Below are 24,971 nucleotides of genomic sequence, written 5' to 3' on the forward strand. Positions count from 1 at the left end.
TGCTTGTGAGGGCAGTGGTATTAAAACTAGTGAGATAAAGTGCTAACATTTTATATTACAGCTCAAGGAAAAACTCTCATCATAGTTTTCTCCATTATTAATTATTTGATCTTATATAAATCAAAGATGTATACTGAGACTAGTTTTTCTTTTGTGAGATAATGCTTTTCATAGGATTTTGCAGATGAAAAATATTACAAAAGAGATCTTTCTGTGTACAGTGAAGTTCCACAAGTAAGGTAGAAATAATTTGTGTCCCAACTTTCCAATAAATGAAGGGGGTTTGTTTTGTTTTATTTATACGTATTTAGAAAAAAATGAAGCTGGACGTGAATTGAAATATATAATTTAAAAATGAAAATGCACTTGTTTGTTATGAAAAACAATATTTAAAAAGTGAGGAAAAGTCATAGATAGATCTTTGAAGTTAGATGCTAATGGTACGGCTAAGAAAATAAATGAAATTATTGACATGCAAAGTTAGACATTTGGGTGACGGCCAGTCAAAAGTAATCACAGGGCTCTTTTGCACTCTTGCACAGCGTACAATAACAGCCTTCCTGAAATTCCCACCACGCTCAGCCATTTGAAGTCATTTATCTCGCCTAGTGCAATTTTTATAAATCTTTCCCATATTCATATTGTGGTCCTTGATATCGTGCACCCCTCCTGCACTGACAAAAGTCCTCTTGACATACTACGGCTGAACGACAACCATTCATCTCCACATAATAGGGACAGATCTAGAGAACCTGACCTAGAATCTTTAATCAATGTGTATATTCCAATAAAGGCTCTCATTTACATGTTGCCAATGTTCCATCTCTGCTCGGTATTCTCTGGTAAATCCTAAAAATTCACGGCGACTATGCCGTTAACTGAATAGCTCTACAAAGGAAATGATAGCCACACCTTGGTCATGCTTTGGTGGCAATTTCCACAGAAAACAACATAATAAAGGATTGGGAATGTGTGAATATTTTCCGCAGAGGGAAGAAAGAATGGAAATCTAATGATAGCTCTTTCAGAGACAGAGGGGGGGGGGAGGGGGGGAAGTGGGGAGAAGTGGGGAGGGGAGGAGGAGGGAAAGGAAGCAAGGAAGGAAGGAAGAAAGGAAGCAAGGAAGGAAGGAAGGAAGAAAGGATAAAAGAAAGAAAGAGAGAAAGAGAGAGAGAGAAACAGAGAGGTGTGGAGTGGACCAAAATAAAGAGCAAAATTGCGAAAATCCCAGTCCTCCCTACAACACACGTGTACATCTTTCGGTGTAGAGAGCATATTGCAGCATTTGTGAATGAGTGTTCCTGGCCATATATCAATGCGGTCAAATGGAAGTTCCAGGGCACTGGTCCCACCTGGGCCAACAGCGCCCAGAGGAACGAGGTAGAATGGATGCTGGACCCTTTAACTTGCCCAATGGGCCATTTAAGTGTGGCAACCACATACCACAGTTTCCCACAGCCTGTGGACATAAACATGTCTTTGTCATGCTCTGTGTGTTTTCTCACTTGGCCCAAGACTTCCTTTCTGGAAAGACTAGTGGGTCTTCTTTGGCAAGGATTTGTCAGAAGGATTACGCTACCGGAGAAACCCTCTCCAACTCCTTAGGGTTGTGCTTACACAACATATCACCCAGGTGCTTCACCGAGCCTCTTCTTGCTGGGACGCTTTTATACCACTTTCATCGCAAGACGCCATCAGAAACCTCAGACTTGTCTGAAGATACTAACGGCTCTATTGAGTGTCTTCCACTAAAAGAGACAGCTTTCAGTCCTTTCTCCTGCCACAATAGAAAACAGAGGGCTTGGTTCATTCGGGAAGAACACGATTGCCCTTGTGCACAGTTAAGTGTGGTGAAGCCATGAACAAAGTAGAGGAACAATACTGCATAGTGGAGAACGTTGTGGGAAGGGGTACTTACAAAGATTCCCCAGGAGGAAACTGAGAGTCCCGACTTGCGGGGCATTTCACCACGTGAGATGTGAAGTGCTCCCACGGGCACAGCTGTTTCCAAACAGGGGGGAAAAGTCAAGTTTATCCTCCCTGTTAGCTTTCCAATCGACACGGGTTCCCAATGATCAGGTTGTGGAACCAGAGTGAGGTCCATGCGGGCCCTATGGTCCCAAAGACCAGGAAATAAAACAGAGCCTGATCATGATAAGCAATTCGTGGGAGAAAGGCGTTGAGCCTATGGTGGGGAGATGGGAAAATTCATGAGGGGAAAACCTCACCGAAAGAGAGAAGCTGGCCGGAATGGAAAGCTTCCACACAGCAATCCTTGGAGTCAATGACAGGAAGGATTGTGAATTACAGCCAACACTTTCATCCACTGAAATGATTCATCAGTGTGCGGCACCAACACGAAGAGGTGCAGTGTCTCCTACAAAATCAGTAACTAGCCCAGAAACTCAGAAGGTTAAGAAACTGCCATGTCTGCGAACTCTAGCTGTTCTCTCATCGACTTTCATTCTCGGAAACCTCTCCCAATTTCTCCATTCCTTCCATAAAATGACGCCCTTCTCCTGTCCCTGAGTCTCGCACTTGGCTTTCTTGTAGCATGTGCATCCCAAATGTGATGCCTTCGTCTTCTCAGACTAGGCCAACCAGTGTTTCCTGACATAATGGCGAACATTATATGTTTGTCTCGGAGACACTGCGTCTACGAATACAGCAGAACGTTGTGGGTAGCTGGTGAAGGTTGAAGTGCCCCTCCTCCTTTACGGGCAGTGTCAGTCCTTTGTGTGGTCTCTACACAGGTGTTGCAAGGAGGCATCCACCCACTGAGCAGGGATTCCCTGAGAGCCTGCCACCTCCAGGGTGTGGCTCAAAAAAGGTGCTCTCTCTCTGCTCCATGTGTTCCCACCAGCCTCATGCACAGGATGTTGAGAAGGACCCAGGAAGAAGACCGATGTTTCCATTGTCCTGTGCCTGGTAATTTGTGTGCACGGTCGTCCACTGAGGAGGGACACTCTCATTGCTCTGCACAGGAGAAACGTATTGTCCTGTGGCTGACTTTTCCCTTTGGGCTCTCCTCCTGATAGAGGGCCTGGGGGAAAGGCTTCAGCCCACATACAGTCAGGAATACTAAGAGCGATGTCATCAGAGGACACAAGACACGTGGGTGTGTGAGATGGCTATGGCCCATTAAGCAACCCTAACAGCCTGCTCCCTCAGGCCTGCCTGTGTCTTTGGGTTCAAATGGCAACCTGTGAAGGTTCACGTGGCGCATGTGGCCACAGTGATACGAGGAAGTTGGGTTTACACACTTTCCTGACAATTGATCCTGTCAATTGTAGGCCTTGCCCAAGGCAAAGCCACACTTTTGTTGCATCCCCCCATGCCTCTGGCAACCTATCCCACATTGTCCCATTGCACCTTATCCAACTATTTCCCTAATGTGGCTTGCAACTCTGGCCCGGACAGCCTGATCATCGGGGCAAACGTGGTGGCGTCCCATTCCTGAAGGAGGGCACTCTGACCAACCGGGAAATGGACATTGAGACTCCCCGCTCATTGCGCGCTGTCAGTGAGTGCAAAGACACGAACAGGGAGCGTACTCGCAGGACCATCGTCTCACACTATTGCCACTGCGCGTGTAACTGCTTCCCTGCTCAACCAGACCCACTCCTTGAACGTCCTGATTCCACATTGGGAAAATGTGAAGACGCGATCACTGGCCTTTCCCTTCGTTCTACTCTCATGCCCACTACCGGAACACAGGAAGAATTGTGGAGGCTGAAACAATCCCAATACATAACTTGCCCCTCTTTACACCTTGCAGGCCCAGATGCCTCCCTCAACCAAGGACTGGCCATGCCTAGCCAGTGGGCTACAGAGTCTAAAGGGAGTTGAGTTTTCCTGGACTCGGCACATTCCCATGCAAAAACAAACCACGGACACCCACAGTGGATGCTGTTTATTTATCCTTCAGTGTTTTCCAGGTTATGGATATCTCGGGTTCCACAGGTCTCACCCCCGGAAGACTCCTCACTCATTTCCTGTGCATGAAAACGGTATTGTTTAAAATCCGTCTCCATCTGAAACCGCTTCTTACGTTTCCCACCAATGTAGATAGGCTGGACTATCTGTCATCATTTTCCCAATTTCCGGGATTTCCCATGGACACAGGCATCACCTTGCATGCACGCACACACTCACACCAACACACACCCTCGCACACATGGACATGTATCGTCCCTGGGCAGTAACACAGATACTTTAGGTACTCAGGCTCTGACCAGAAACCATGGTCAGGCCCCATTCTGCGATCTATTAAATTTCTTCTAGCCATGGTGCAAAACGTGCCCCCATTATCTCCGTTTCATGATGGAGCAGAGCTCTCACTATCACGGTGGGAGGCAACAGGGACCCCTAAGGAAGTTCACCGCGGCTATGAGGATGCAACTGAAAAGGGCGGACCTCACTGGGCCAGCTCATTCGTGAAGAGCATACCCGGGCTCTTGTGAAATAGGTGGTAGGAAGGACACGTTGCCAGCCACATTTTCAGGGGGTGGTAGGAAGGCCTGAGAGTGGGGCCGATGGCCAGGTCATGAGAGTACCGAGGAGTGGAGTTAACGAGTGACGGCGGATTCTGAGCGACTCTGCACATTCTCACTGCCTCATCTACCATAAGCTTCTCTAGTCAGAACGGGATTGGCCCTGCACTTCTGCAGACGCCCTGTGGCTTCCTGCTGCCCTCCTGACCTGCTGGCACTGGTTGCGTTCCTTGAGCTTCAGTTTCTGCACCTGATAAAAACGCCCCAGCTCCCTGACAGCACATGTTGCACTGCCCCGCCCCCGGGTCCACACCTGTCCTCCTGCGTGATTCCTCCTGCGGTGCCTTGCTCTTCACATAGTACTTCAGGGCATCGGGCCACAGGTCCTTACTGATGATCTGGCAGGGGAAACAGGGCCCATCAGGACAGGTTGGGACTCAGATCCCAAATCCAAAAGGCGCAAACACCCACAAAACTTCCTTTGGACACGACCTGGGATACCCCACCTCAGCAATCTTGCCGGAGCCGGAACAGTGGTGGTCAGACACCCAGTTGAAAAAGTTAGGGCTGTGGCGTTGGTGCCTGAGGCCATAGGCTTCGCATGCGTAGTGCGGGTACCAGCGAATTGGGGTGGCATGAGACGCCTTATATCCTGCAGGAAGAGAAGTACATGAGAAAGGGCTGAATCAGGTTCCCACTTTCATACACCACCCGCGGACCCCGTCTACGCAGCCTCCTCTTACCCGTGATGTGGATGACATACTCCTTCACAATCACCTGATTGTGGAAGTAGGGGTTGCTCCGAAAGAACAGCCTGATCTTGCAGAAATCACGGCGATGTCTGAATTCCTCGACCTGCCAGGAAAAAGTGGATGAGAAGGTGAGAGCCCCTTTCCAGCACACTGGCCTTGCCTGTTTCCAAGAGTAGATCGTTTCCCCCCATAGCCACCCTCGCTCCCCAACCTCACCTGCAAATCCATCAGGTAGCTAAGCATGTTTTCATCTTGGTCTCCGATCATTGCCGACATTCCTGGGTGGTTCACAAACTGCTACAGGTCAAGGAGTCTGAAGGCTGCACGCTGGAGCTCAAAGAGCTGGCACACCAGAGCAAGTCTGGGGAACAGCCTAACATTGGCTGAGCAATCCAACGCCTAGGCCCACTCGTTCAACCCAACAGCAACAAGGCCCAGGGCGACCCCTGGGTGCTGGATATCTGTGCACAAACACAGGGAGGCGCAATTTCCTGAGGACCCTTCACGTCCACCTGACTCCTGTGTGCCTAGGGCTTGACAGAAGCAGCTTAAGTTGGGACACGATGCATTCCTGGTTCTGACAGACGAGATGGACATTCAGAGCCCCAGGCCTGTATCGCTATCCCCGTGTTAACCTCTTAGGCATGCACCAGTTTTGTGTAAACTGTCCTCGTGGCATTTGTAGTTCTGCTTTGGACCTCTGCAGCTAGAGCCCAAGGAGCGTGCCAAGCCTTTGCACGATATCCAGGCTCCCCCCAGGTTTCAGGGTGAGAGTTGCAAGACTGCGCTCACAAGCCGGGGCTTGGCACCCGTATGTGTAATTCCTGGGCGAACTGGACCCTGCCTTACCAGACTCCTACACTACCCAGCTACCACCTGGTCCCTCCCTCACAGCATCAAGGATACGACTGTGGCCCAGAAGCCATGGATGTCTTGGATGATGCTGCCTCTGAGCTCCAGGTAGGCCTTCCACCTCTTACTGATCCTGAGTTGCAGGCGACCCTGGGCCTGCCTTGCTTGCTTATTCATTGGCTCCATTTCCAACTGAAGGGCCTCCAGAGCCTCCAGTGGGGAACGCCCACAGGACCGATTACGGCCAGCCAGGGCCTGCTCTGGCTCTGCCGGCTTCTCCTCCTTGGCGGAGGCCTGCCCCTGCTCCTCCCAAACAGCAGGCTGCACAGGCTCCTCCCCCCTGTCCATATCGCTCACCGCCTTCTTCTCCTGAAGCTCCACGTCTTCCTCTACAACTGCCCCGGTCAGCACCTGCACTGTCTCCACGATGCCCTCTCCCAGCCGTACTTCCTCCTGCTCTGCTTCCAGGGATTCTCCTTCCTGCATCGCCTCCACCCGGAATACCGACGCTTCCGACGCCCTCCCACAGGCTGCGGCCTGACGGGGCCCCAAGGGCCCCGCTGTACCTGGAGGCCCACGTGTCCCTGCCTCCTGAAGGCCCCCTCCCAGATCTAAAGCATTCCAGGATGCTTGGATTGCCCGACCTTCCTCCGACCCTGCCTCACTCTCCATGTGGCCCTTGCCCCGAATGCAGGTGTCAAGGACCTGGACTTCAAAGTTCCCTGTGTATCCAGATCCCACGGGGCCCCCACGAACGCCCAGCGGACTGGAACCGGGCTTCTACGCACACTTCTTCCTGCTTCTGGAGCCTAGTTCGCATGCTCAAGTTTTCTGGCGCCATCCTGCCAGGGACACTGATGGAGGACCAGAGAGCCACGACCACTGTGATCGCTGGCCATCTCCACCAATCAGACTCAGGGCCCGCGCTGCTCCCCCTGGTGGGCCCAACCACTTGCTCAAGAGCTGTCTGCAGATCTGACAGACCCGCCCCTTCCAAGACCCGCCTCCTGAAAGTCCGACTTTGAAGCTCCTGGCATTCAGCGTTTTTCTACACTTCGGCGCCCCCTCCTGGGTCTCTGAGCGTGAGCTCAGTTTTCCTCTAGCACATCATTGTCCTGATCAATTTCACATTGATTCCACCACAGGCAAGTCTCATGACCTAGATCAGGGGAGTAGCGGCTGGGCAGTTCTTGATACGTGTGAGAAGGCAATTTTGAGCGGCAAGCTGCAAACCCTGGCGAGTTTTCTCGCTGTAGGTGGCTGTAGCCTTAATTTTGGCAGACTGGAAATCCTGGGCTCGAGACGCAAAAAGCCCACAAACTGGCTTATTTTGGGTGTCTACCCCTCAGTTTATTTCCTTCCATCCTTCCTGTTTTCATTCCTTCTTTCCTCCCTCCCTCCCTCCCTCCCTCCCTCCCTTCCTCCCTTGGCTCCTTCCTTCCTGCCTTCCTTCACTCCCTCCCTCCGTGTCCTCTGTTCCTCCATCCTTCATTTCCTCCTTTCATTCCTTCCTTCCTTCAATATCGCTCCTATTGTTTTGTCCCTCCTTCGTTGTCCCCTCTCTGCTTCATGATGTCTTTGTCTTCCTCACAGTCTTTCTGTCTCACACTCCCTCTGTTCCCCTACCTAGGTATTTTTTGTGAGCTCTAGCCACTGAGAGCCTTCAGAAATAAGACAGCATGTCCTCGGAGACTGGCACCCACGCACGTACCTTAACAGAATGTGAGGCTCTGTGCTGTTGTGGCCTGGCAAGCTCCTTCACACGTGGGGCGTGGCAAAACACCTGTCTTCTTTCACTGACAGTTGCCATCAACACTGACAAAAGTCCCTTCTGCAGGGCCGCATCACCACACAAGACTGAGTCTTGAAGACTCAGGAGAGGGGAAAAAGGACACAGTCTCTCTGTCTGGGGAACACAGCGTCCATTTCTTGCTTTAGCAGACAGGATGAGCTGCACGGCGCCCGCTCAGCAGCACGGACAGATGAACAGAAACCCCCCCCTCACCCCGCTGAGTTAAGAGGGAATGGATCGATGCGCAAAGCACGATCTCTAGGGCAAGTGGTTCCTGCTCTTGGGCAGAGTGCTACATGACAATGCTTCCCAGCCTTCTAACCCTGTTGAGCACATCAGAGGGGAAGGCAAAGGCTGGTTCGGATTGACCATAAGGTTGTTCTACCGATTTGTGACCAAAGAAAGGCATGATGTTTCGGAGTAGCAAAGTATGTTTGTGGCACCTGGTTCTCCTGGAATACACGACAGCGTCCCCAACCTTACAAAAGACATTTTTCTTATATACTGGACTCCTCTGGGGTGAAGGTTTCTCATTCGCTTTAAAACATCATGAATGGTGCTGATTTGGGGGTTCTGCCACACTTGCATATGTCAATTGGAACCATTCCATTATGCATATGGGATTTGTCTCCTGAGAGAGCTGGTTCTTGTTCCCTGTTGTACCCCAGGAGTGATCAAGAGAGAAGGCTGCAGTGTGTCGCCACTCACAAGGTGCTGCATCAGTGATATTGCTGTTCACATCTATGGCGACTGGCAGTTTTCAGAGGGCTGAACTTCACATGCTTTCCTGTGAGAGGTTTCACGCGTTATGAATCCAAATATGCATGGATAGGTATGTGCACATGCTGTACATATCCTCATGTATACATACATACATGCACATGCTATTATTGTGTACACACTTGCATCGCGTCACACACACAAGCACATACCTGTACATTTCCAGGTATTCTGTCTTAAGTCAGGATTGACAACAACCTGGGGTGGATAGCCTGGACACAGACAGAGCACAACTCTTGTGCAACCAGAGCTGAGAATGTGGTCATCTCGACATCAGGAATATGCCCAAGCCTCTCACTAACTCAACTGGAACTCTCCATCTGAGACTGTCTCAGAAACGCATTATGCTGGAATTTATTTCCCCTAAGTGGGGCAAGCAACTCCAGGATTTGACACAAGCAATCAGACTTCTCAATCAGGTAACTTAAAGGATCTTTCAACATCCTTCTATTGTCCCACTCACGATGTCACTAGAGTTCCGTTTGGGGACACTGCTCATCTGTACCTGTTGAATCAGCTATCATCGTCTATTTCAGGAAACTCTTCAACTGACATTCCAGAATTCACACTGAACTTCCTCTTCAGATTCAAATGGAATTCTCAAAACTACTGTGCAGAATTAGTCCGAATACAATAATGAAAGATGCCCTTATAGGCATCAATCCTTTAAGAAGGGTAATATAAGGATGAGGAGCTATTGTCCCCCGTGTGAGGCCCTGTGATTCCACCTGCCCCCACCCCATTTGCCTGTAAGAATGGCCCAGGCCAGGGGGTAAAGTTTTATTGCGCACTTCTGAGCACTAAACAGTCATCCCTCAGCACCCTGCAGTGCTTAGCCCTGCACCGTCCTGACCTCCATTCCTACTGAAAGCAACGTATTCACCCTCTTTGATTTATGCAGCGTGTTTGATACTATTCCAGTTGAAAGGGCCAGCCAATACCTGTTTAGCGTTGACTCAGTATCAAATGTAACAAACCATGGCAGCAATGCCTCAGGGCTCCTCCTGAATTATCTTGGCTTCTCTGCGCATCTTCATATCTCACTGGGGGACGTCTCCTTTCCTGCAAGTCCTAATGTTTTACAATACCTGCATCACTTCCTTCTGCATACTCCTTCTCCAGGTTCCTCACAGCAGTACCTCAGTACCTCTTTCAGGACTTGCGCTCTAAGGGGCCAGTGTCCAAAGATAATGAGCTTGCTCGCTATTGTGTTTGATACATCTGACTGGGAACAAAAACAGTATTGGGATTCACGATCCCTTCTAGGCTTGAAGTCCTGGACTTCACCAAAACGAAAACTCAGAGCCAGTGACCAGGTTTCCTAGTGTCAGTTGCCTACTATACGGGCTAGATTGGGGTCATCTCTAGCATGGCCCAGCACTGATATGCTTAGCCTTTGTGTCCCAGAAGAATATCTTCAAGACTCTCTCATGATCAAATTCCTACCCTGTGTAATGTGCAAAGCGAGGGAATGACCTGGGAATCCCTACCAGTAGTAGGGAGCTCCACATGCACCCCTGCCTATCAAGCCATTAGCTAAACGCTGAGGTACTAGGATACTACCCCTTATGTCAGAGCCATTCTGCCACTGACATTTGGGTGACGGCCAGTCAAAAGTAATCACAGGGCTCTTTTGCACTCTTGCACAGCGTACAATAACAGCCTTCCTGAAATTCCCACCACGCTCAGCCATTTGAAGTCATTTATCTCGCCTAGTGCAATTTTTATAAATCTTTCCCATATTCATATTGTGGTCCTTGATATCGTGCACCCCTCCTGCACTGACAAAAGTCCTCTTGACATACTACGGCTGAACGATAACCATTCATCTCCACATAATAGGGACAGATCTAGAGAACCTGACCTAGAATCTTTAATCAATGTGTATATTCCAATAAAGGCTCTCATTTACATGTTGCCAATGTTCCATCTCTGCTCGGTATTCTCTGGTAAATCCTAAAAATTCACGGCGACTATGCCGTTAACTGAATAGCTCTACAAAGGAAATGATAGCCACACCTTGGTCATGCTTTGGTGGCAATTTCCACAGAAAACAACATAATAAAGGATTGGGAATGTGTGAATATTTTCCGCAGAGGGAAGAAAGAATGGAAATCTAATGATAGCTCTTTCAGAGACAGAGAGGGGGGGGAGGGGGGGGAGCGGGGGGAGAAGTGGGGGAGGGGGGAGGGAGGGAAAGGAAGCAAGGAAGGAAGGAAGAAAGGAAGCAAGGAAGGAAGGAAGGAAGAAAGGATAAAAGAAAGAAAGAGAGAAAGAGAGAGAGAGAAACAGAGAGGTGTGGAGTGGACCAAAATAAAGAGCAAAATTGCGAAAATCCCAGTCCTCCCTACAACACACGTGTACATCTTTCGGTGTAGAGAGCATATTGCAGCATTTGTGAATGAGTGTTCCTGGCCATATATCAATGCGGTCAAATGGAAGTTCCAGGGCACTGGTCCCACCTGGGCCAACAGCGCCCAGAGGAACGAGGTAGAATGGATGCTGGACCCTTTAACTTGCCCAATGGGCCATTTAAGTGTGGCAACCACATACCACAGTTTCCCACAGCCTGTGGACATAAACATGTCTTTGTCATGCTCTGTGTGTTTTCTCACTTGGCCCAAGACTTCCTTTCTGGAAAGACTAGTGGGTCTTCTTTGGCAAGGATTTGTCAGAAGGATTACGCTACCGGAGAAACCCTCTCCAACTCCTTAGGGTTGTGCTTACACAACATATCACCCAGGTGCTTCACCGAGCCTCTTCTTGCTGGGACGCTTTTATACCACTTTCATCGCGCACGCCATCAGAAACCTCAGACTTGTCTGAAGATACTAACGGCTCTATTGAGTGTCTTCCACTAAAAGAGACAGCTTTCAGTCCTTTCTCCTGCCACAATAGAAAACAGAGGGCTTGGTTCATTCGGGAAGAACACGATTGCCCTTGTGCACAGTTAAGTGTGGTGAAGCCATGAACAAAGTAGAGGAACAATACTGCATAGTGGAGAACGTTGTGGGAAGGGGTACTTACAAAGATTCCCCAGGAGGAAACTGAGAGTCCCGACTTGCGGGGCATTTCACCACGTGAGATGTGAAGTGCTCCCACGGGCACAGCTGTTTCCAAACAGGGGGGAAAAGTCAAGTTTATCCTCCCTGTTAGCTTTCCAATCGACACGGGTTCCCAATGATCAGGTTGTGGAACCAGAGTGAGGTCCATGCGGGCCCTATGGTCCCAAAGACCAGGAAATAAAACAGAGCCTGATCACGATAAGCAATTCGTGGGAGAAAGGCGTTGAGCCTATGGTGGGGAGATGGGAAAATTCATGAGGGGAAAACCTCACCGAAAGAGAGAAGCTGGCCGGAATGGAAAGCTTCCACACAGCAATCCTTGGAGTCAATGACAGGAAGGATTGTGAATTACAGCCAACACTTTCATCCACTGAAATGATTCATCAGTGTGCGGCACCAACACGAAGAGGTGCAGTGTCTCCTACAAAATCAGTAACTAGCCCAGAAACTCAGAAGGTTAAGAAACTGCCATGTCTGCGAACTCTAGCTGTTCTCTCATCGACTTTCATTCTCGGAAACCTCTCCCAATTTCTCCATTCCTTCCATAAAATGACGCCCTTCTCCTGTCCCTGAGTCTCGCACTTGGCTTTCTTGTAGCATGTGCATCCCAAATGTGATGCCTTCGTCTTCTCAGACTAGGCCAACCAGTGTTTCCTGACATAATGGCGAACATTATATGTTTGTCTCGGAGACACTGCGTCTACGAATACAGCAGAACGTTGTGGGTAGCTGGTGAAGGTTGAAGTGCCCCTCCTCCTTTACGGGCAGTGTCAGTCCTTTGTGTGGTCTCTACACAGGTGTTGCAAGGAGGCATCCACCCACTGAGCAGGGATTCCCCTGAGAGCCTGCCACCTCCAGGGTGTGGCTCAAAAAAGGTGCTCTCTCTCTGCTCCATGTGTTCCCACCAGCCTCATGCACAGGATGTTGAGAAGGACCCAGGAAGAAGACCGATGTTTCCATTGTCCTGTGCCTGGTAATTTGTGTGCACGGTCGTCCACTGAGGAGGGACACTCTCATTGCTCTGCACAGGAGAAACGTATTGTCCTGTGGCTGACTTTTCCCTTTGGGCTCTCCTCCTGATAGAGGGCCTGGGGGAAAGGCTTCAGCCCACATACAGTCAGGAATACTAAGAGCGATGTCATCAGAGGACACAAGACACGTGGGTGTGTGAGATGGCTATGGCCCATTAAGCAACCCTAACAGCCTGCTCCCCTCAGGCCTGCCTGTGTCTTTGGGTTCAAATGGCAACCTGTGAAGGTTCACGTGACGCATGTGGCCACAGTGATACGAGGAAGTTGGGTTTACACACTTTCCCTGACAATTGATCCTGTCAATTGTAGGCCTTGCCCCAAGGCAAAGCCACACTTTTGTTGCATCCCCCCATGCCTCTGGCAACCTATCCCACATTGTCCCATTGCACCTTATCCAACTATTTCCCTAATGTGGCTTGCAACTCTGGCCCGGACAGCCTGATCATCGGGGCAAACGTGGTGGCGTCCCATTCCTGAAGGAGGGCACTCTGACCAACCGGGAAATGGACATTGAGACTCCCCGCTCATTGCGCGCTGTCAGTGAGTGCAAAGACACGAACAGGGAGCGTACTCGCAGGACCATCGTCTCACACTATTGCCACTGCGCGTGTAACTGCTTCCCTGCTCAACCAGACCCACTCCTTGAACGTCCTGATTCCACATTGGGAAAATGTGAAGACGCGATCACTGGCCTTTCCCTTCGTTCTACTCTCATGCCCACTACCGGAACACAGGAAGAATTGTGGAGGCTGAAACAATCCCAATACATAACTTGCCCCTCTTTACACCTTGCAGGCCCAGATGCCTCCCTCAACCAAGGACTGGCCATGCCTAGCCAGTGGGCTACAGAGTCTAAAGGGAGTTGAGTTTTCCTGGACTCGGCACATTCCCATGCAAAAACAAACCACGGACACCCACAGTGGATGCTGTTTATTTATCCTTCAGTGTTTTCCAGGTTATGGATATCTCGGGTTCCACAGGTCTCACCCCCGGAAGACTCCTCACTCATTTCCTGTGCATGAAAACGGTATTGTTTAAAATCCGTCTCCATCTGAAACCGCTTCTTACGTTTCCCACCAATGTAGATAGGCTGGACTATCTGTCATCATTTTCCCAATTTCCGGGATTTCCCATGGACACAGGCATCACCTTGCATGCACGCACACACTCACACCAACACACACCCTCGCACACATGGACATGTATCGTCCCTGGGCAGTAACACAGATACTTTAGGTACTCAGGCTCTGACCAGAAACCATGGTCAGGCCCCATTCTGCGATCTATTAAATTTCTTCTAGCCATGGTGCAAAACGTGCCCCCATTATCTCCGTTTCATGATGGAGCAGAGCTCTCACTATCACGGTGGGAGGCAACAGGGACCCCTAAGGAAGTTCACCGCGGCTATGAGGATGCAACTGAAAAGGGCGGACCTCACTGGGCCAGCTCATTCGTGAAGAGCATACCCGGGCTCTTGTGAAATAGGTGGTAGGAAGGACACGTTGCCAGCCACATTTTCAGGGGGTGGTAGGAAGGCCTGAGAGTGGGGCCGATGGCCAGGTCATGAGAGTACCGAGGAGTGGAGTTAACGAGTGACGGCGGATTCTGAGCGACTCTGCACATTCTCACTGCCTCATCTACCATAAGCTTCTCTAGTCAGAACGGGATTGGCCCTGCACTTCTGCAGACGCCCTGTGGCTTCCTGCTGCCCTCCTGACCTGCTGGCACTGGTTGCGTTCCTTGAGCTTCAGTTTCTGCACCTGATAAAAACGCCCCAGCTCCCTGACAGCACATGTTGCACTGCCCCGCCCCCGGGTCCACACCTGTCCTCCTGCGTGATTCCTCCTGCGGTGCCTTGCTCTTCACATAGTACTTCAGGGCATCGGGCCACAGGTCCTTACTGATGATCTGGCAGGGGAAACAGGGCCCATCAGGACAGGTTGGGACTCAGATCCCAAATCCAAAAGGCGCAAACACCCACAAAACTTCCTTTGGACACGACCTGGGATACCCCACCTCAGCAATCTTGCGGAGCCGGAACAGTGGTGGTCAGACACCCAGTTGAAAAGTTAGGGCTGTGGCGTTGGTGCCTGAGGCCATAGGCTTCGCATGCGTAGTGCGGGTACCAGCGAATTGGGGTGGCATGAGGCGCCTTATATCCTGCAGGAAGAGAAGTACATGAGAAAGGGCTGAATCAGGTTCCCACTTTCATACACCACCCTGGACCCGTCTCGCAGCCTCCTCTTACCCGTGATGTGGATGACATACTCCTTCACAATCACCTGATTGTGGAAGTAGGGGTTGCTCCGAAAGAACAGCCTGATCTTGCAGAAATCACGGCGATGTCTGAATTCCTCGACCTGCCAGGAAAAAGTGGATGAGAAGGTGAGAGCCCTTTCCAGCACACTGGCCTTGCCTGTTTCCAAGAGTAGATCGTTTCCCCATAGCCACCCTCGCTCCCCAACCTCACCTGCAAATCCATCAGGTAGCTAAGCATGTTTTCATCTTGGTCTCCGATCATTGCCGACATTCCTGGGTGGTTCACAAACTGCTACAGGTCAAGGAGTCTGAAGGCTGCACGCTGGAGCTCAAAGAGCTGGCACACCAGAGCAAGTCTGGGGAACAGCCTAACATTGGCTGAGCAATCCAACGCCTAGGCCCACTCGTTCAACCCAACAGCAACAAGGCCCAGGGCGACCCCTGGGTGCTGGATATCTGTGCACAAACACAGGGAGGCGCAATTTCCTGAGGACCCTTCACGTCCACCTGACTCCTGTGTGCCTAGGGCTTGACAGAAGCAGCTTAAGTTGGGACACGATGCATTCCTGGTTCTGACAGACGAGATGGACATTCAGAGCCCCAGGCCTGTATCGCTATCCCCGTGTTAACCTCTTAGGCATGCACCAGTTTTGTGTAAACTGTCCTCGTGGCATTTGTAGTTCTGCTTTGGACCTCTGCAGCTAGAGCCCAAGGAGCGTGCCAAGCCTTTGCACGATATCCAGGCTCCCCCCAGGTTTCAGGGTGAGAGTTGCAAGACTGCGCTCACAAGCCGGGGCTTGGCACCCGTATGTGTAATTCCTGGGCGAACTGGACCCTGCCTTACCAGACTCCTACACTACCCAGCTACCACCTGGTCCCTCCCTCACAGCATCAAGGATACGACTGTGGCCCAGAAGCCATGGATGTCTTGGATGATGCTGCCTCTGAGCTCCAGGTAGGCCTTCCACCTCTTACTGATCCTGAGTTGCAGGCGACCCTGGGCCTGCCTTGCTTGCTTATTCATTGGCTCCATTTCCAACTGAAGGGCCTCCAGAGCCTCCAGTGGGGAACGCCCACAGGACCGATTACGGCCAGCCAGGGCCTGCTCTGGCTCTGCCGGCTTCTCCTCCTTGGCGGAGGCCTGCCCCTGCTCCTCCCAAACAGCAGGCTGCACAGGCTCCTCCCCCCTGTCCATATCGCTCACCGCCTTCTTCTCCTGAAGCTCCACGTCTTCCTCTACAACTGCCCCGGTCAGCACCTGCACTGTCTCCACAATGCCCTCTCCCAGCCGTACTTCCTCCTGCTCTGCTTCCAGGGATTCTCCTTCCTGCATCGCCTCCACCCGGAATACCGACGCTTCCGACGCCCTCCCACAGGCTGCGGCCTGACGGGGCCCCAAGGGCCCCGCTGTACCTGGAGGCCCACGTGTCCCTGCCTCCTGAAGGCCCCCTCCCAGATCTAAAGCATTCCAGGATGCTTGGATTGCCCGACCTTCCTCCGACCCTGCCTCACTCTCCATGTGGCCCTTGCCCCGAATGCAGGTGTCAAGGACCTGGACTTCAAAGTTCCCTGTGTATCCAGATCCCACGGGGCCCCCACGAACGCCCAGCGGACTGGAACCGGGCTTCTACGCACACTTCTTCCTGCTTCTGGAGCCTAGTTCGCATGCTCAAGTTTTCTGGCGCCATCCTGCCAGGGACACTGATGGAGGACCAGAGAGCCACGACCACTGTGATCGCTGGCCATCTCCACCAATCAGACTCAGGGCCCGCGCTGCGCCCCCTGGTGGACCCGACCACTTGCTCAAGAGCTGTCTGCAGATCTGACAGACCCGCCCCTTCCAAGACCCGCCTCCTGAAAGTCCGACTTTGAAGCTCCTGGCATTCAGCGTTTTTCTACACTTCGGCGCCCCCTCCTGGGTCTCTGAGCGTGAGCTCAGTTTTCCTCTAGCACATCGCTGTCCTGATCAATTTCACATTGATTCCAGCACAGGCAAGTCTCATGACCTAGATCAGGGGAGTAGCGGCTGGGCAGTTCTTGTTACGTGTGAGAAGGCAATTTTGAGCGGCAAGCTGCAAACCCTGGCGAGCTTTCTCGCTGTAGGTGGCTGTAGCCTTAATTTTGGCAGACTGGAAATCCTGGGCTCGAGACGCAAAAAGCCCACAAACTGGCTTATTTTGGGTGTCTACCCCTCAGTTTATTTCCTTCCATCCTTCCTGTTTTCCTCCCTCCTTCCCTCCCTCCCTCCCTCCCTCCCTCCCTCCCTTCCTTCTTTCCTCCCTTGGCTCCTTCCTTCCTGCCTTCCTTCACTCCCTCCCTCCGTGTCCTCTGTTCCTCCATCCTTCATTTCCTCCTTTCATTCCTTCCTTCCTTCAATATCGCTCCTATTGTTTTGTCCCTCCTTCGTTGTCCCCTCTCTGCTTCATGATGCCTTTGTCTTCCTCACAGTCTTTCTGTCTCACACTCTCTCTGTTCCCCTACCTAGGTATTTTTTGTGAGCTCTAGCCACTGAGAGCCTTCAGAAATAAGACAGCATGTCCTCGGAGACTGGCACCCACGCACGTACCTTAACAGAATGTGAGGCTCTGTGCTGTTGTGGCCTGGCAAGCTCCTTCACACGTGGGGCGTGGCAAAACACCTGTCTTCTTTCACTGACAGTTGCCATCAACACTGACAAAAGTCCCTTCTGCAGGGCCGCATCACCACACAAGACTGAGTCTTGAAGACTCAGGAGAGGGGAAAAAGGACACAGTCTCTTTGTCTGGGGAACACAGCGTCCGTTTCTTGCTTTAGCAGACAGGATGAGCTGCACGGCGCCCCCCTCAGCAGCACGGACAGATGAACAAACACCCCCCACCCCCACCCCGCTGAGGTAAGAGGGAATGGATCGATGCGCAAAGCACGATCTCTAGGGCAAGTGGTTCCTGCTCTTGGGCAGAGTGCTACATGACAATGCTTCCCAGCCTTCTAACCCTGTTGAGCACATCAGAGGGGAAGGCGAAGGCTGGTTCGGATTGACCATAAGGTTGTTCTACCGATTTGTGACCAAAGAAAGGCATGATGTTTCGGAGTAGCAAAGTATGTTTGTGGCACCTGGTTCTCCTGGATACACGACAGCGTCTCCAACATTACAAAAGACATTTATCTTATATACTGGACTCCTCTGGGGTGAAGGTTTCTCATTCGCTTTAAAACATCATGAATGGTGCTGATTTGGGGGTTCTGCCACACTTGCAATATGTCAATTGGAACCATTCCATTATGCATATGGGATTTGTCTCCTGAGAGAGCTGGTTCTTGTTCCCTGTTGTACCCCAGGAGTGATCAAGAGAGAAGGCTGCAGTGTGTCGCCACTCACAAGGTGCTGCATCAGTGATATTGCTGTTCACATCTATGGCGACTGGCAGTTTTCAGAGGGCTGAACTTCACATGCTGTCCTGTGAGAGGTTTCACGCGTTATGAATCCAAATATGCATGGATAGGTATGTGCACATGCTGTACATATCCTCATGTATACATACATACATGCACACGCTATTATTGTGTACACTCTTGCATCGCGTCACACACACAAGCGCATACCTGTACATTTCCAGGTATTCTGTCTTAAGTCAGGATTGACAACAACCTGGGGTGGATAGCCTGGACACAGACAGAGCACAACTCTTGTGCAACCAGAGCCGAGTATGTGGTCATCTCGACATCAGGAATATGCCCAAGCCTCTCACTAACTCAACCGGAACTCTCCATCTGAGACTGTCTCAGAAACGCATCATGCTGGAATTTATTTCCCCTAAGTGGGACAAGCAACTCCAGGATGACACAAGCAATCAAACTTCTCAATCAGGTAACTTAAAGGATCTTTCAACATCCTTCTATTGTCCCACTCACAATGTCACTAGGGTTGCTTTTGGGGACGCTGGTCATCTGTTCCTGTGTAATGAGCTATCACTCTATATTTCAGGAAAATGTTCACTTACAATCTGGAATTCACACTGCACTTCCTCTTCAGATTCAAGTGGAATTCTCAAAAACCCCGTGCAGATTAGTCTGAATACAATCATAATGCTAGGTGCCCTTATGTGTATCAATCACTTAACAGGGTAATACCAGATTAGGAGCTATTGTCCCCTGTGTGAGGCCCTGATTCCCCTCACTCCCACCCCTTTTGCCTGGAAGAATGTCCTGTGCCAGTGGATATAGTTTTATTGCAAAGTTCTGAGCACTAACCTGTGTTATATTTCAGCATCCTGCAGTGTCCTGACACCCATTCCTACAGAAAACCAATTATTCACTCTCTATAATTTACGCAGTGTGTTCAATACTATTCCAGTCAATTTCTGTTTAGCTTTGACTCAGTATCAAAGGTAACAAACCTTGGCACTAATGCCTCATTGCTCCTCCTTGTTTATTTTTCTTCTTCGCACATCTTCATTTCTCACAGGGGGTTGTATCCTTTCCTGCAAGTTGTAATGTTTTCAATACTTGCATCACTCCCTCTGTGTAGTCCTTCTCTAGGTTCTTCACAGCAGTACCTCAGTACCTCTTTCAGGACTTGCACTGAAGGGGCCAGTGTCCAAAGATAATCAGATTGTTCCCTATTGTGTTTGACATACCCAACTGGGAACAAAAACAGTATTGGGTTCACGTGCCCTTCTTGGCTTAAAGTCCTGCATTTCACCAAAACGAAAACTCAGAGTCAATGACAAGGTTTCTTAGTGTCAGTTGCTTACTGTAGTAGCTAGAATGGGGTTATTTCTCGCATGGCCCCGCACTGATATGCTTAGCTTTGTGACCCAGAAGAATATCTTCAAGACCCCCTGCATGGATATTCTCATGATCAAATTCTTACCCTGTGCAATATGCAAATCAAGTTAATGCCCTGGGAATCCGTACCAGAATTATGGTGGTCCACCTGGACCCCTGTCTATCTGGCCATCAGCTAAACCCTGAGGAACTAGAATAGCACCCCTTACATCAGAGCCATTCTGCCACTCACAGTTGGGTTACTGCCAGTGAAAAATAATCACAGGGCTCTTTTACATTCTTGCACAGTATACAATATCCTTCATTTCCCCCCCTGCTGATATCACTAGATTTCCATTTGGTGACACTGGTTGTCTGTTCCTCTTTGATCAGTTATCATCCTCCGTTTCAGGAAACTATTCCATTGACCTTCCAGAAATCAGAGTGCATTTCCCAGTGGTTGAGAATCAAGCTGCAGACCATGACTAGCTTCTTGCTGTGGAAATCTGTACCCTTAATTTTTGCAGTGTTGACCTCTTTTACTCAAGATGGTAAAAGCCCAATATTAAAAGTCTCATTCTGTATGTTCTGTCCCGATTTTCCCTTCTCTCTTTCTCTCCCTTCTCTTTCTCTATCTCTTTTACTTTTCTCCCTGTGTTCTTATCTCTTTATATGTCTGTCTTTCAGTCTTACTGTCTCACACTCTTACATGTTCTCCCATGTAGGTTTTTATCTGTGCTCTGTCAAGATAGAGGCTTTGGAAACAAACCAGTTCCTCCTTCATGATGATCACCCACTCAGGTGCCTAATAGAATTTAAGGCTCTGTGTGATTACATGTCTGTAAACTTCTTCTTTCATGGATCACAGAGAGACGCATTTCTTCTTTTCCTCACAGATCTAGGAAGACTAAAATGACTCCCTACTGCTGAGCGATGTTTCTGCACAATACTGAGTTTTGAAGACTCATGTGAGGGAAAAAGAGATATGCATTTTCTGACTTGGTGAACACCAGGAACACTGCTTGGTTCAGCGGAGAGGATGAGCTTCACTGCTTCCCATTCATCAGTTCAGACAGTTGCACACCTTCCCTGCAGTGGCGAGACAGTGGAATTCTGCCCACAGCATGAATTCTAGGGCAAGAGGTTTCTGCTCTTGGACAGTGTGCAGAAGAGATGATTCACAGCTCACCTCATCCTTCCAGCCTTGTTGACAATGACAGAGGACATAGTGGAGGATGGTCCTGTTTATAAATCTGAACTGCCAAAGTTGTGACAAAAGAAAGAAGTGTTGTTTTACAGCAGCAAAATAAGTTTTTGGCAGCTTTTTCTACAGGTCTACCAGTCAACCACCCAATAATAGCAGAGGTTGTTTTTCTTATACACGTGTCTCCTTGGGGATGTGTGCCTCATTTGCTTGACACAAACATAAACATTGTTTATTTGGTGTTTCTTCTAGTTTTGCATATGTTGATTGGGACAATTCTGTCTATTTTGATGACTCATGTTGGTGGACAAATCTGTTGGGTCTGTAGTTCACAGTTCTTTCTATAATTGATGCCAAATGTTACTATGTGGGAGATTTCCCTTTAGGCCGACTGCTTCCTTTTTGTGAGGTTTCTCTTTATTAATTTTCCCATTTCTTCCTTGGATCAATGCTATTCTCCCAAGCATCAAAGATCAAGGTCAAGTTTTCCTTATGTCATAGCCTTTGGCCAGCAGTGCCAGCCAGGCCCTTTCTTGAGTTCCACATCCCCTATTGGAGAGAAACTGCAGATTGGAAATGTAACAAGAAAGAATATGAAGATTTTCTCCTTGCTCAGCAACAGCTATGTCAATGGAAGACTACCACACTCAGGCAGTGAAATGCTACTTCACTTGCAACTCCCGGTTTCTTCAAATGGACTCTGTAAATACCACTAACAATTCCCCCGCTCTAAAAAATATTGTTGCTCTCCTTTGTTTTGTGGACTTGCCTATTCTTTGCCACAGCCTGAATGTACAGAAGGGCAATGCCTTGCTGTCCCAAATGCACCACCCTTTTTTTCTGGTAAAATGACTAACTTATATGTTTTAGTTCAACAGAGTCAATATGTGCTGTTAGCATCTTCAACGGACTGAGGATAAGGATGGCATGCTTGATGAAAGCATGGAAAAGTGAAAACGCAGCACAGATTTGTTGTAGACCCTGGCTGGTAAAATGTATTCCCAGATCCCTAGGAAGTTTCAGAGGGATTCTCCAGCTGGGGGTAATATTTTCTGACAAATTCTGACAACAGAAGAACCAGTGGTCTGCCTATAACAAAAAGCTTAGGCTGAGTGAAAAACTACACAGACTGTGACTAAAATGTACTTATATGCATGAGATGTGGGAAGCTGTATGGTATCCACTTTCCAGAGCTTAAGTGGACCAGTTTTCCCAGGACCAGGTTTAACACATGGGCTGCAGGGAGGATTGGGATGTTGGGAATTTCAGCGGGAGTTTTGTTTTGTTATTTTTGCCCACTCCACAGTTATCTTTTTTTCTATGAACCAGCAGTTACTAGATTTCCAATTTGCACCCCATGGGGTCAATTTTGGAGCATTACCTTTACATTTATTTATATTGACTACTGAGGGAGAATTACATTAGAGCATGACAAAATTCTGGACATCGTTTTTTGTGGACACATTCAAAGTTAAAGAAGTTGCTGAAAGAACTTCAAAAGAGTTACAAAAGTATACCCAGCACAGTATTGAACTTTCTCAACTAAATAAGACCCAGCATTCAACCATGAAGAATACATTTTTTTAATTTATTTTTTAAAATTTATTAGGGTGAGAATTGTTAGTAAAATTACATAGATTTCAGGTGTACAATTCTGTATTACATCATCTATAAATCCCATTGTGTGTTCACCACCCAGAATCAGTTCTCCTTCCATCACCATATATTTGATCCCCCTTACCCTCATCTCCCACCCCCCACCCCCCGCCCCCCTTACCCTCTGGCAACCACTAAACTATTGTCTGTGTCTATGAGTTTTTGTATATAAACCAAAAACAACAAAAGAACAAGACAAGCAAATGAAAAATACATATTGATCAGACGCTTCTAAGTCAGTTTCTCTAATTTCTGTAACTATTACATGGAGGCGAATGCTCATCATTCAGCTCTAAGCCATCAAGAGGTGTTTTGTCAGTGAAGGAGGAGGGAAGAATATGAAGGTCAAGGTTATTAAAATGAGAAAGTGTTATAAGATGAGCAGTTAGCAAGAGGATCTCATGGGAGGTGACAACTGACTGAAAATTTTTTATCATGATGAGAATTTTAGGAGGGTTCCTTCTGTGTGGTATTCATGGATATAAAAGATGAACCCATGATAATTTCCTCAGACCTTAACCAAATAGGCTGTTGCAGGAATATCTTTGAAGAATGCATTGGTGTCTTTGTGCCACAGGTTCTAGCTTTTGGCTCTAATACTGTGAAGGCACTGTAGACCTGCATGGTTTGTGGTGGATATTACAGAGGCAGGTTTTTTGTTTGTTTGTTTGTTTTTTCCTTTTCAGGTAAAACAGGAAAGGAAAGTTGATCACTACAAGGTTAAGGGCAGATGGTCTCTTGAAGTTTTTCTTCAGGGTCCCAAATGCTCAGTCTTCTCAGTCTTCCCAAGTACTAGAGTCCATGTTTTTTTGTTTTTCCAATGAAGTATATAGGACTGGGCCATATGAAAGACATCTAGATGCTATTTTCTACCGTAGATGTCTGTCACTAGAAAACCTTATAACTGATACTGAGTTTCAGATTTCAGGAAGTTTAGAATGCCAAGAAGCCTAAGTACAAATACAGCTGTTGTTCCTACATTGGGAGCCTCAATCATGAGTTTTAGCAATCTAATTTTTGTTTCTGGAGAATTTTTCCCCTTCAATGACAAGTCCTTTAACAGGTAGTTGCTCTCTTGCTGTGAAGAGCTTTGAGAAGTGGAGAACAGAAGGATATCATCCAGGTAGTGTAACACAGGAGAACTTGCAGGAATATTTTCGCCTGCAAAATTAGATCTCAAAATTTGTGAAAAGTAGGATAAACTACCTGAGAAACCCTGAGAAATTGCTGCCCAGGTGTATTTCCTTTCTTCCCTAATGAAAGCAAAAACATAATTGGCTGGCCTTACCAATTAGACTTAAAACTTTGCTTTCAGTGGAAATGGATGTCAGGAGTGTGTGAGGGTAGCAATTCAGGGGTGCCATAGAATAAAAATGTTTCTTGCCCTAATGTTTTGGATAATCTTAAACCCCAGCCACTGGGCTTTTTCCATGTAAAAAGGGGAGGAGGTATCACAGGGTCTCATACAAGGTATAATGAGCCGCTCATCCTTGTAACATTCTGTTTCGAGCTTGATCCCTAGAAAGAATTCTTTTTTTATACGATATTGACTGATTCTGTGCACAAGTTTTGGGAGTTCCACTTGATGTCGAGAGGAAGTACACTGTGGATTGTACTAATGTCAGTTGAAGAGTTTCTTCAAATAGAGGATAATAGCTGATCCAACAGGAACAAATGATCAGTGTGCCTAGATGGAACTCTAGTGCCATCAGCAGTGGAGCAAATTAAGGATGTTGAAAGGTCCTTTAATTTATTTGCTTGACTAATTTGATTTCTAGTGTCCTGTAGTTACTTGTCCTACTTAGAGAAAATAAATTCCATCATGACATGTTTCTAAGACAGCCTCAGATAAAGGGCTGGGGTTGAGGGTATCAGCGGGGTAGGCATGGCTATGAGGTACGGAAGACTGCCTTCCTGGCCACTGGACTCATACCAAATGAGCCCTGTTTGGGTGTAGTTTTTGGCCCCAAATTCTAAACAATCTCTGACGTAAGCAGAATACGTGGAAATGTATAGGTATATGCTTGCTGATGCACACTGATGAATGTGTGAATACATGAAAAGCATGTGCATGTATATATACATATGGCTATCTATAGTGTACACAATCACCTATCCATGTATATGTATACATTGAAACATGAAATCTCTTATGAAAAGCATGTAAGGTCAGGGTCACTGAAAACTGCCAGCTGACATAGATCTGACCAGCAATGTGCAGTACCATATGAGCGCCAATACACTGCAGCCTAATCTCCGGATCCCTCACGGGCTAGAACAGTGGGAAACAACCACCTGTGTTGGGAGACAGATGCCATACCCACAAGAGGCAGAATGGTTC

General features: G+C 48.6%; 2 protein-coding genes across 2 annotated transcripts; both read right to left on the reverse strand.

Moving 5' to 3' along the window:
* Nucleotides 1-3,898: 3,898 nt before the first annotated feature.
* On the reverse strand, nucleotides 3,899-6,985 carry LOC141569639 (testis-specific Y-encoded protein 2-like). The gene is made up of 6 exons (XM_074323728.1): nucleotides 6,152-6,985; nucleotides 5,462-5,539; nucleotides 5,237-5,348; nucleotides 5,000-5,145; nucleotides 4,807-4,891; nucleotides 3,899-3,995 (listed from the first exon to the last, which is right to left on the reverse strand). Exons 1-6 carry the CDS (start codon nucleotides 6,767-6,769, stop codon nucleotides 3,985-3,987), a joined length of 1,050 nt encoding a protein of 349 aa, XP_074179829.1. The 5' UTR covers nucleotides 6,770-6,985; the 3' UTR covers nucleotides 3,899-3,984.
* A 4,432-nt stretch (nucleotides 6,986-11,417) lies between these two features.
* LOC141569715 (testis-specific Y-encoded protein 2-like) lies at nucleotides 11,418-16,759 on the reverse strand. The gene is made up of 7 exons (XM_074324048.1): nucleotides 15,926-16,759; nucleotides 15,236-15,313; nucleotides 15,014-15,125; nucleotides 14,807-14,925; nucleotides 14,484-14,673; nucleotides 11,697-11,779; nucleotides 11,418-11,555 (listed from the first exon to the last, which is right to left on the reverse strand). Exons 1-7 carry the CDS (start codon nucleotides 16,541-16,543, stop codon nucleotides 11,418-11,420), a joined length of 1,338 nt encoding a protein of 445 aa, XP_074180149.1. The 5' UTR covers nucleotides 16,544-16,759.
* Between the last annotated feature and the right edge of the window lie 8,212 nt (nucleotides 16,760-24,971).

This window comes from Rhinolophus sinicus, chromosome X (genome assembly GCF_036562045.2).
Source record: "Rhinolophus sinicus isolate RSC01 chromosome X, ASM3656204v1, whole genome shotgun sequence".
Lineage (NCBI taxonomy): Eukaryota > Metazoa > Chordata > Mammalia > Chiroptera > Rhinolophidae > Rhinolophus > Rhinolophus sinicus.